General features: G+C 41.6%; 1 protein-coding gene and 2 long non-coding RNA genes across 8 annotated transcripts in view; all 3 read left to right on the forward strand.

Annotated features, from left to right (window-relative positions):
- Nucleotides 1–11,994, forward strand: part of pard3ab (par-3 family cell polarity regulator alpha, b) — a 151,361-nt gene extending 139,367 nt beyond the window's left edge. For all 6 annotated transcript variants that reach the window (XM_015051500.1, XM_015051495.1, XM_015051494.1 and 3 more), the window contains one exon: nucleotides 11,589–11,994. In XM_015051500.1, the coding sequence (XP_014906986.1) occupies nucleotides 11,589–11,988 (400 nt within the window). In that variant the 3' untranslated portion in view covers nucleotides 11,989–11,994. The remainder of the gene's footprint in view (nucleotides 1–11,588) is intronic.
- On the forward strand, nucleotides 54–640 carry LOC106959136 (uncharacterized). The gene is made up of 2 exons (XR_001427282.1): nucleotides 54–322; nucleotides 411–640. It is a non-coding gene; the product is annotated as an uncharacterized LOC106959136 (long non-coding RNA).
- Nucleotides 5,169–8,251, forward strand: LOC106959135 (uncharacterized). The gene is made up of 4 exons (XR_001427281.1): nucleotides 5,169–5,465; nucleotides 7,560–7,695; nucleotides 7,781–7,915; nucleotides 8,053–8,251. It is a non-coding gene; the product is annotated as an uncharacterized LOC106959135 (long non-coding RNA).
- Nucleotides 11,995–12,289: the final 295 nt, after the last annotated feature.

Raw genomic sequence — 12,289 nt, forward strand, 5'->3', positions numbered from 1 at the left:
CCAAACTAACCGACTGAGTTGAGTAAAGCTGCTGGATGCAGGTAATGTTAGCTAAATGTAACCAGGTGAAAAATGGGTACATGTCAAATGTATTTTGTAAACCATGTTTTGCTTTTATTTCACCGACTGGTTGTAATTCTTGTTTTTGTCAGCATGTGGTGCTGTTGTTACAGAGAGGTCTAAAATGACCAGAAGTAGAAGAAAGCTCTTGTTTATGTACTGTGGCACTAACTGGTAAAATGGAAGAGAAGGACATTTTTTGATCCGAGACCTGGTGGAGAAGAGACTCTGTGGCTACATGAGAGAAGAATCCAAGTGTTCGGTAATTAATGTTGGAACTGAATTGTCTTCCATGGACAAAGCTACAGAGATGATGCTAATGTCATGTTTTTCTGTTTATCCTCTTCTAGAGCTGCCCCTGCCGTTTGTTATGCTGTTAGATTTCAGCTTTTATGTGAAGCTGCGTCCATCTCTGAGTGCTAACCGCGTTGTTAGCCCCCATTTCACTGAAGCCAAGGCTTTCTACCGTTCGAAATACAGGCCTTTTATTTCTCCATATATTGAATCTCATTCTTTTTATTTAGTTTCAACTCAGAGGGAACAGTGTCTTTTTGAGAATAAAGAACCCCTTCTATGTGAAGCTCCGTGTGCTTATTAATTATTAATCCCGGCTTCACATAAAAGACGACTAGCTAATATCAATGCAGCACCTTATTAACAAGTAGCCTGTAGGCTCCTGGTGTTGTCCATGTCCAGCTACATACATTCATTTTGCTCCCAAAAAAAGTCGGTTCCCCCACCGCGCTCATTCTTAGAGACAGGGAGTCTCTGAGAATACCTGCGCTCCTCACACGCGTGGTTTAAACACACAGCTATGTGTAATCCATAGGGGGCCCAGAAATAGTTTGGGAACCACTGTCTTAATACACTCAAAATAAGAAAAAAGTTAACTTATAAGTAACTTTTCAGGAAGAAATAGGAGTTTGTTTTATGTAAATAATTCTCATTTTCTCATTTAGTTCTGTTTCCACTGAGAGATTATTTTACTTTTAACATGAAAAATGTTTGGTAAGTGAAATAATCTGCCAGTAGAACCAGAACTTTTCATCAATAATAGGGAGTTATTGACTTACAACGAGCTGCTAAGAATTTCAGAAAAGTTACTTGTAAGTTAGTTTTGTCACATTTGAGGTGAATTAAGACATCTACTCTAGAAACTAAACCAGGAATACTCGGTAAGATTGTTGTGTTTTTTAGTTAATTTAGTCCCAGTGTCACCTTGTCTACCCCTGATGGTCCCCAGCCATCTCCCGTTCCCCTGATGGTCCCCAGCCATCTCCCGTTCCCCTGATGGTCCCCAGCCATCTCCCGTCACCCCGACGGTCCCCAGCCGTCTCCTGTTACCCTGACGGCCTTTAAAGAGGAATTCAATTATGTTAGATCTCTCCAGTATTCAAAAAATAGAAAAGCCATTAAGACAATGGATATATGCTCCCACTTTAGCATCTTTCTGAGTTAACTTTTTATTTATACATTTACCTTCAGTTTCATTTGTGCTTGCTATAAAACACTGTACTGAAAAGAGCCCAAAGAGCGCTGACGTCACATCCGCATGAGCAAAATGTGGCTTTCTTGTTTCCGGTTTGAGTTACAATGACAACTAGAAAAGACAGCTGTAAAGCAATACTATGCACATTGTTGTCTTCCAAACATAATGAGCTTTTAAGTTTTCATGAACTGCCAAGCGATAATGAATTAAGAAGTCGGTGGCTTGTAAATATTCATTGCTACAAACATTGCAGCCTTCACTCCGGATCAGCTGCTTCTTAAAACTACCGGAGGAGACGGATGGTGAATAAAGGAGCCTCCTGAGTTATTTCCATGGAGTCGCTTCTGTATTCGGCCTGAAAGAGTTTATGGGAACCAGAGAGCAGACCGCCGAGCAACTGATCCGCCTGAACACACTGCAGTAAACACCGTCCTATCTGAGCTCTGAACAAGAAACATGCAAAGGTAATAAAACGAAATAACACGGAGACATGAAGCAACACGGTCATTTTTCTCTAAAAGCAGCAACTTTGAACCTGAACAGCTGAACCAGATCTCTGACACCAGAGCTGCGCTACTGTCAAGCTATGAGGCTTGTTGAGCTCCGTCAGGCTTCGGAAGTAAAAAGCCCGAACCGGAACCTCCCCGTTACTTGGTCTGTTTGATACTAATGACAAACACATAATATACTTGAAAATAAGGTAAAAACATTGTCCGTTAGAATGGATTAAAAGTGTTTAGATACTTAAATATCACATTTTTACAAGAACAATGTCCAAGAATATTGCCTATAAGCTAAAGTCAATGTTAGCCACAAAGTTAACCCTAAAGTAAAACTCACCTTCGTGTCCGTGAATGTATAACGAGGCGAACATCTTAAAACCTTTCTCCAGCTGACTTGTTGGGGCTTCATATCTTTGTACATCATTAATTGTTACCTCAGCCAAACCCTGCAGCACCTGGTGTAAAATGCCATTTTCAATAGACCGGAAACGACCGAGCCGCTTTTCCCCGAACGCGGAAACTGACATGCAAAGAGCCCGTTACACTTTCACAATATTATAGAACTGCAGCATATTTACATATTATACCGACTCCAGACTCCCCCTAGTGGTCTGGAGGACCTGGTGTTTGTGACATTTTCCTCTGCTTCTACTTCCTGGTTGCATCATTTTGTTGCATTAGTTTTTAGTGTTTGTGTGTTTTGGAGTTTATATCATTCATGTGCTTGCAGCTCGTTTGCACCTGCAGCCTGAAACTTTGTAAACTGTGAAGTTCAGGTTTGTAGTCTCTATTTTCTCTCCTGGCGGTGTGTGATGATCTTCATAAGGCAAGAAATTCCTCCAAAAAGCTTCTGCTTTACAGAAACCTACAGTCGGCTGGACCTGGGACGAACCAGGCGGGAAGACGACCAGAGAGGGAGGCGAAGCATCAGAAAGTTCACTGAGCAGAGAGTCACCACGTCTCCATGGCAACCATGAGACTCCGCACGGCAGCCGGAGGAAAGTCAGAGAGGAGAGGAGAAAGTACCTCCAGAACCGGAACAATGTGAGCAGTTTCTCCAGACAGGAAACTTTCAGAAGTATTTAATGATTTTATTCAGATATCTTCATCACTTACTCACTTTTCATTCCCATCTTTCACCCAGAGCTTCAGCATCCTCTGCTGCGATGGATGTGGACAGAATCAGATGGACAGACTGATCCGTGTCATGATCCGCGGTTTTCTGTTTATTTTGAGTTTTTCTGTGTTTATTCAGTCCTGTTTCCCTGTGAGTCTCTGTCCTGTCCTCCCCGTTGATTGCTCCCCAGGTGTGTCTCATTCCCTTGATTGCCCCGTGTTTATTTAAACCCTCCTGTTGTCTGTGTTCCTCGTCGGGTCCTCGTCGTTTGTGTCCGTCACTCGCCAGTAGAACTGTTTAAGTCCTGGAAGTGTCAGCTCTCGTGTTTAGTTCTGTGAATCAGTTGCTACCGGTACTTAGCTGTGAGCTAGTCTCTGCCGTGCTGCCTGTATGGACTGTTGAGCTTATTTTCATCATTAAATTCATTATCTTCACCATAACCTGGGTTCTCTGCGTCTCTCCTCACCACCAACAACCCCACTTCCTGACAATCCGGTTCGGTCAGTAGGATCATTTAGAGGAGATCTGAGATCCTCAAGCCGATTAACGTCTGAACATGTTTGCATAATAATTCCTACTTCAAGACATTGCCTACAGGTCAAGCAGAACAGAAACTGGGCTGGAAATAAAATCCATTTCCGCTCCGACCGTAACGCCACGAATCTCCTGAAACGGACATGAAAGGAGAGACGGGGCTAAGATCCAGCAGTGACCCGATCGCAGCTGGCAGCCCGTCCTGCAGGAAACATCCTCTCTGCTCCATCCTGGCTCATTTTCACAGGGTTAAAAAAGTTAATAACCCCAAATGTTCCGTCGCCGCAGCAGTAAAACCAGTTTATACACTGCAGAGAAAATGAGGCCGGTAATCACCGCCTCCCGAAACCTCAGCAGCTGCAAGCCGAGCCGCGTGTGTGTGAAAGACATGCAGGTGCAACACACACACACACACACACACACACACACAGAGAGAACAGGTGACTTTCAGAGAAGACCTCCAAGGTCGTTTCTAAATCCAGACCAGCTGATAAAATAAGAATCCTGAACTTCTGTCAGAAAAATACGATCAGAACAAAATGATTGTTCTGATCATAAACATCTGGAAAGGAAAAAAATACAACAAAACTTTAAACATCACTTCCTGCTTGTTAACAGATAAAAATATAGAAATAAAGCTTTTAATTTGCACAGCCTAATATAATCTTTCCTAATTGGAAAAAAGGAAAATTTTGAGACAAACTTTTTAACAATGACAAATCAAATGTTTACAAATTATGTTCAACTTTTTTATTTTCATTATCTGCAGTAGTCGGAGTAAAGTTTTCCTTTTTTAGGTCAGTTACCATGAAAATGTTTGTTTCCGTTTGCTAAATGGCAGAATAATGACTCATAAATCCTTTCATTACTTTCTTTAACTTTGTAAATTTCTCTCATTGCAGCATAAAAGTGCTTTTTTTAACTGCCATCTTATTTTCATAATTCCAACTTGCATAATTTCATAGTCAACAGAAACGCAGATAGTTGGTCTAAAATGAGGATTTTGAAATCTTTTTATTGGTGTATTTCACCAATTACAAAATTCAATTTTCTTAAGAAATGATCTGCATTTATATTACAAATATTTACCAAAACGTTGTCAATATCCCACTAATGTTGATAAAACACAAATTTGCAGTTGCGATCTTTCCTCTAACAACGAAACCATTAACAGCACACATGCACAAGTTTGTTCACATGATTAGTCATTTAAAAAACACACAGCGCTTCGTCCTCCAGCCACTTCCTGTATTCTTCTTCTTCGTGGTTTTCGCCACATGTTGATCATGTGACTCCTGATGTGGAAATAGTTTTAATTGTAGTTTTGTGAAATAGACCGATTTGGATACGACCAAAAAAAGTCATGAAGTCGCATCGAAAAACTTTCCTGTTTCTCTGCAGATTGAAATCATTTTCTCATTTTTCTCTGCAGTTTGTTGAAACTTTAACGTTCTGGAATCCATCCTGTCTTTTCTTCAGGCCGGCTGACGTCTGATGCAAACATTATAGTTTATGATTTATGATGTGATGGAACAAATGTGATTTCCTGATATCTGCAGAGAGAGCAGAGCTCCAGATCTCCTCATGTATGTTTCAGCTTCCAGCTCTGACAGCAGCGGAGCGTCTCTGCACGCCGCTCAACCAGACGGGAGGAAGGTGGAGCCGGAGAGAACGGCCGGAAATGAAAGATGGCTCTCTGGGGATGAAGAGGAGCAGAGAAAAGAGCGATGAAGATTCGGCAGAGAAACACGGAGTGTCAGCTGTGAGTTTAGCTGTTTGTCTGACTGAGTGAAAAGTGAAGCGTTGAGTCTCTGCCTGCAGCAGACAGGAGGCTGATCTCTGCTCAAACACTTCAGGTCTTCATCTCTGAGCACAGAAAACAATGTGTGTGTGTGTGTGTGTGTGTGTGTGTGTGTGTGTGTGTGTGTGTGTGGCTGCACTGCAAGATAAAGACTGCAAACCTTCAGTGAAACATGTTTAAAGGAGCAGAACGTTTGTTTCTGCAGTCAGAATAAAAAGGTGTGAACTAAATCCTGACGATTATTCAGGTTCTACCTGAATAATCCGTCCGTCCTTTCAGACCGTCGACGAGTTTTAACTCCAGAGCAACGTTTCATTTTCTCCTCAGTTTCTCCTCTGATCAAAGATAAAAAGTTTGTGAAAACTTTTCACCCCAGAGACGAACAAAGACTGAAACCTCGGATCTGGAAAACAGTTTCCAAAGTTTTCCAAGACTGCAGCTCGACTGCGCCTGAGGCGGCCGGGAGAGGAGATCCAACCAAATGAATTAAGTCCTCTGGAATCAATTTACATTTTTCAGAGACAAAGACGATCGCTCGGCCCTGAATGAGAGACTTCCTCCTCATCATTAAGAAAACTTTCAGACGAGCCAAAGATGGAAATTCAGAGCAAATCCACAGAAAACCTGAGGAGGACGGACAGACGGATCTCTTTAGGAGAGTCCACATCTGAAAACACAGAGGAGGAAGCAGAGTCTTTATTCCCTTCAACCTTCAGATAGAAAATCTTACAAACTTTCAGTTTTTTACTCCTTTGATTCCAAATGTCTGAAATGTTTTGCAGTTTATAAAATAATTAGTTTCCAGCTTTAGGAACATCTAACAGAGATACTTTATTTGTCCTGAAGGGAAACTAAATGTCGTCGTAACTCTTAAAGAGTCTCTGAATAGTGATGCTGTGGGCTGGAAGCAGCTCCAGCAGCAGTCAGTCACACAGTGACTCTGGAAAAGCCTCTGACTGAAGACTGCTGCTGTCTTCAGTCAGCAGCATTCTATGTTAGCATGTTGTCATGCTAACGTGCTAACAGCTCAGCGTCAGGCAGCAGAGACAATGATCTACAGTAAGATGACTGGATGATATGATCAGCTGCTAATCCATCACCTTTGCTTTTGCTGCTCCTCTTTAAATCTCTGGTTAGAAAGTGGATCAGAGGGATCCGATCCATTCAACCATCGCTAATGTAAATCTCTGGGGTTTAACTGGGTTTGAAGTTCATCTAGTTTGTTTGCCAAATATTTCCTGTTTCTAACAGGAAGTGATGATTCAACTTCCTGTTCCTTTCTGCTCCTTTTCAACTCCTCTAGGACTTGGGGTCAAAGTTCATGTGTTACTTGAGCTTCTGAGATGCTAATCAGCTGCCAGTTTTAAAAAACATCAGAAAAAACTTTGTTGTTTTGATGCATCATAATAATTTTGATGGACAGATTATTAATGTTTTGTTGGTTAATATTTCAGTGGCTAATTTAGACCTTACCCATCATGCTTCACTGTGTTTCCTAGGCAACCAGACAGAGGACCTATCAGGTTGTGATCTGAACTGAGTAAAGTTTTGAACAGGTTTCAGAAAACAGCTGTTTTCCTCCATCTTGTCTTCATGGTGCTGCAGCGTTAATAACTGGACTCGCAGCGCCGCCGTCGTTCCTCTCTGCTTGTAAAGAGCGGTGGGCCGCCGCCGCCACCGCTCTGGCCTGTCAGCTGTGATTTACCGCGCCATTAAAACGCAGCCCTGATAACAAATGCATGGAAAATAAAAATCTGCAGGTGTTTGCACTGGTGTGCTTCTCCAGGCGAAAAATCAGCTGCAGTTTCCTGCCAACATTTCTCTCCTCCGTTCGCCAAACGGCGCACGGCGGCGCTGGTCTCTGCAGAAACCAGCAGTGATCCTCTTGGCTGCAGTCAGAAACAGAGACACACAGGAGCATCTCCAGTTCAGCGCAGTCTGCTAAAGCGCAACATGAAGGGTCAAGGGTCAACTCAGTAGATTTACCTGCCTGATCTGGGAAAGATGGGGAGAAAAAACTCAAAATGTTTATTTTTGCCGTTTGCTTCTGTCCAGATCTCAGAACAGATCAGACTTTGTTTTTCTCCTGGTGGGTAAAACTTAGCAGCTCATCATGAATCAGGAAGCAAACAGGATCAATGTTTCCTTAAGGGAAGAACTGATTTCCCACCAGTCCCACGCTGGTCTGACGGTGGGTTCAGGTGGGCTGGGATTTTCAAGTTTTGGGTTTGAATCACATTGCATTGTATAATTATTTGTTTTTCTTTTCCCTGAAGGTAACTTAATTTTAGTGATAAAAACTTTAAATAAATTCAGACAGCAGACAGAGTGGGAATCGAACCAGAGACCCACAGGATGAAGTCCTACTCCGCCACCTTCGCTGCTTCTGGACTCACAACTCAAACCAAACAGTTCCTCTGGTAACTTCCTCTTCACATCAAAATATAAATCTGAAACTTTTTTACATCTGCAATTTAACAAAATAATCAAAACTCTTCATCTCAAAATGACATGGACGAACTTTGATCCACTTTTCTAACTGTTTCAGTTCTTCCTCATCATACCTCCACTACCATGCTTCAGCTGGACCAGCTGTCCCTCCTGACACAGTGCATCAGGTCCAACATGGCTCCTCTAGTCTCTCCTGTCCAGATGACATCACTCAGGTGAAAATTTCTTTGAACCGTTAGAACCTGCAGTTTGTGTTTTCAAGGTGTTTTCAGGATGTTTGCATGGTGTTTTTAGGGTGTTTTCAGGATGTTTTNATTGATATTATTATATATATTCGCCACTAATGTTGACAGACGACACAAATCTTACAAAAAATTATGTTGATGAGTTTGCTCTGCATTTTTCTCAGAAATGTTTAAAACTCACCAAAAAATTACTTAGCTGAAATTTTTTTCATTTTTTTGTTTTCAAATCTTGTTTTCTTTGTTTTTATATATATATATATATATATATATATATACACACACACATATTCTTTTTTCCTAATTTAGCATGGAGTGAAATTTGTTCTAATATGTTTGGAAGCAAAAAAAAAAAAAACATGTTTCAGAATTGAAATAGTAAAAAAAAAAAGCGTTTTGAAAATGAAACGGAAAAAAATATTTTTTAAGAAGTTTCATTCTTTTTTTGTCAGATTTTGGATTTCAGTTGTAAATTGAGAAAAAATTCCTAAAAGTTTGTGACTTTGAGGTTGAATCTTTCTTTGTTCAGTCATTTGATCATTTTTAATGTGTTTTGCTGTCAGGAAACCTTTTAAAACGTCGTCATGTGGGATAAGTTGCGGTGGATTGGCTCATATTTGACACCAAATTAAGATTTTTCTCACTCTGACTGCCGTAAAAAAAATCTTCTTGGTCACAGATTGTGATCATGTAGAGATTTTGTTTCAAATCTGTTTTTTTCCCCCCTACGTAAAAATGTTTTCAGTTTCAAAAATTTTGGCCCTAATTTATAGTATGGAGAGAAATTTGTTCCAAAATTATTGCAAGCAAAAAAAAAAAAAAAAAATCACTTGAAAAATTTAAATGAAACCTTGAAAAACTTTTTAAGGCCTACTGTTCGTTTATAACTTAAAATAATTAAACCAACATTCTTTTAGATGTTTTTTCTCTTGTCAGATTTTGGTGTTTAGTCACAAAACATTTAAATCTATTTTGTTCAGTTTTTTGATCATTTTAATGTATGTTGTGCTTAAAATCCTCTAAGATGTGACGATGTCGGATAATTTAAGGTGGAATGGTTGGTATTTGGCACAAAGTTGAGTTTTTCCTCAGTTTGAGCTCCGTAGCTTCAGGACGTTTGGGGAAAATAGTTCAAAAAGTCTCTTTTTTTATCAAAATAAAAGTGTCTTTTCCACCATAGAGGACTGAATCTGAAACCTCTTCAGGAATAGATTGTGACGTTTTTGAGATTTTATTCGAAGCTCGTTGGATTTCGAGGGGCAGATTTGTGTTTGTGGGCGTCCTCAGAGGGCCAAACATCAGATTCAATAAGAAATGAGCCTCACAGAAACCGCCTGTGGGCATCTACCAGCCGGCAGCAGCTCTGTACGGGGATCCCTAACTGCCTCAGCATCCGCTTCCGGACCATTAGGCCCGCGCCGAGACCGACTGGAACGCGCATCGGACCTGACACGCAGCAACGGCGGCGAACCCAGAGAAACAAGGCGGCCGGGCATCACGAGTCTGGGCAGCTTCACCTGGAAACATGCAGGAAGAGAACGATCCAGATGTGTGACATCAGTTATCATTTCCGCTCAGCCGCTTCTGCCAGGAGGCCGTTGAGCTGTTTAATTATATCCTACTCAATTAGCTGGAATATCATTAAAAAATGATCTGTTTTTGTTTATTATTCAAACTCGTGGGATTAATTCCTTTCATCGGGTGATAAAAGGCCGACTTTGTAATTGCCTTTATGTGTTCCTGAAGGTTCAGGTCTGCTTTAAATCTTTATTTCTGTTAACATCATTTATTGTGGCTGAAAACCAAAGATGTAGTTTCTCAGAAAAATGTTAAATTGTGTCCAAAGTGAGGAGTCGGGGCCTTTTGCGGCCCCTGAGCTGATTTATTGCGGTCCCCCAGGTTAGCGCAAAAAACTGGATTACTTTTTAAAAGTTTGGATCTTTGATGATTTATACATCGCTTTCCTAAATTACCTGCTCAGTTTATGGTTGAGCAGGTAAAGAAAAAATCTAAATACATACTTTTTGTATGAAATAAAATATGTTTTGAATCTGGGCAGCTTCAGAAAACATTTAGGAGGTGGAAGAGAAAGATGCAGATGTGTGTCATCAGATATCATTTCCAGTCGGCCGCTCTGCCTTTGTGCAGCGGAGGAGGATGAGGAGGATCGTTGCGCTTTTGATTCAGAGCCAGGCATAATTATCGCGTTTATCTCCCAGCTGTGGAGAAATCGCATTATTCCTCTGTTTAGATTTCAGCAGGAAGTGGCGACAAAAGGGTAAAAACTGTTGGAAATCCTTTAATGAGAACAGAGCAGAGCTTTGTTTTACGTTCGGTGGAGATTGGTTCCAGTTGAGGACGGGTTCGCTGCTTGATGGGTGAGATGGGACGAGTCGGCCCAGGTTGATGCTTCACGCTGCGCCGACAGCCGGTTTCATTTCGCATGTTGGCCAAAGCTGCTCTGGAGGAAACTATTCACACCGCTCTAACTTTCTGGAAGGAAAAGGAAACAAAAAAAACATTTTAACTGTTTTAATAGTTCAAGCATCAAACATACCTTAAGACGCATTAATACGGTCTTAGTGATTCGCTTAGTCTTCATCTTTAGGGTTCAGCCAATCAGCAACCAGAAAAACAAATGGTGCTTCTGGATTGGCTGGTATCATCGGCCATTTTGACTGAAGTCTGAGTCATTAAGTCAGTTTAAAGCATTTTTCACTGGGTTTCTTTCTATGATTACAAATTTGTAAAAACTTCCCGCTGCATAGATGCGGCGCGTTAAATTCAGAAGCAGCGTCTCGTTTTAACGAGAAATGAAAAGTTCTGAACTGAAATCTGTTTCTTCTGGACGTGTTGCGACTTTTCACATTTAAACAAGAACAATATTTTTGTTTTTGCTGTATAAATGAGAAACAGGTTTCTTGTTTTATTGAGAAAAATCTGAGCTTTATCTACTTTCAACAAGTTTATTTTTATAACAAGAAATTCTGGTTAAAATAATCTGACGTTTTAACAAAAAATTAGTTTAAATGAAAAAATGTCATTTTGGCATTAACCATGTTTAATGAGATAAAAAAAACTTGTTATATACGAGATAAAGCGTTATTAATTTTTGTTAGTTTTGTTTTAATCAGATAAATAAACTTGTTATAACAAAGTTTTTTTCATGTTGAGTTTCATCTTTCAGAAATTTTCTTGTTATATTGAAAAATTCCCGTTAAAATAATAATAATCTGACATTTTAACAACAAATTTTAGATTTTGTCTGATTAACCTCTTCTTGCCCTTCTCCAGTAGGAGTGATTGTTGTTTGGCGCCCTCTGTAGCGCAGCGCCCCTTTGCATCAAAAGCTGCTCTCAGTCGTTTCCTTGTTTTGCTCTTCCTCCATCAGACAACCCAGGAAGAATCCCAGCACCGTCTCCCAGGACTCCTGGGACAAGGCGTACCCACCTGGAGACGTCTTCCAGACGGCCAAAGACAACCCCCGGTACTCAAGCTACCAGGGCTCCCGGAACGGCTACCCGGGCGGCGGCGGCGGCGGCGTGAACGCCAGAGTCCTGCTGGAGGCCCAGGAGCTGCTGCGGCAGGAGCAGAGGCGCAGGGAGCAGGAAGCCAAAGGAAAGATGCTGCAGGAAGGCGGCGGGAGCAGCGCCTACGAGGGGTACGTCCCCCACCTGAAGGAGCCGGGGTCGCCGAAGGGCCCGTACCGACACGACGTCCCGCCTTCGCCGTCGCAGCTAGCTCGGCTCAACAGACTGGGGTCGGAAAAGGGAAGACTTTTTTATTCCTGAGGGGGGAGAAATTGGCATCAGAACGCAGACAATGGACTGCGTAGCGGTCTTATAGCTTAGCGACTATCTGAACGGCATGCGGGTGTTTGATGACCCGCACCAAGTATCAGTCACTCACCAACAACCACCAGACGCCCCGGTGCCTTGTCCACCCTCGTCGCCATCATGGACCGACAATCAGGCAGAGGAGTGGGTGCATGAATGACGCGATCCAACTGCCATTTCTCAGTTAGCTTCAGAAAGCTAACTGCTCTGAAGGAGAAAGCGATCCAACTGCCGTTTCTCAGTTAGCTTCAGAAAG

Source organism: Poecilia latipinna, unplaced genomic scaffold (assembly GCF_001443285.1).
Source record: "Poecilia latipinna isolate Pla-1442-1.1 unplaced genomic scaffold, P_latipinna-1.0 Scaffold1048, whole genome shotgun sequence".
Classification (NCBI taxonomy): domain Eukaryota; kingdom Metazoa; phylum Chordata; class Actinopteri; order Cyprinodontiformes; family Poeciliidae; genus Poecilia; species Poecilia latipinna.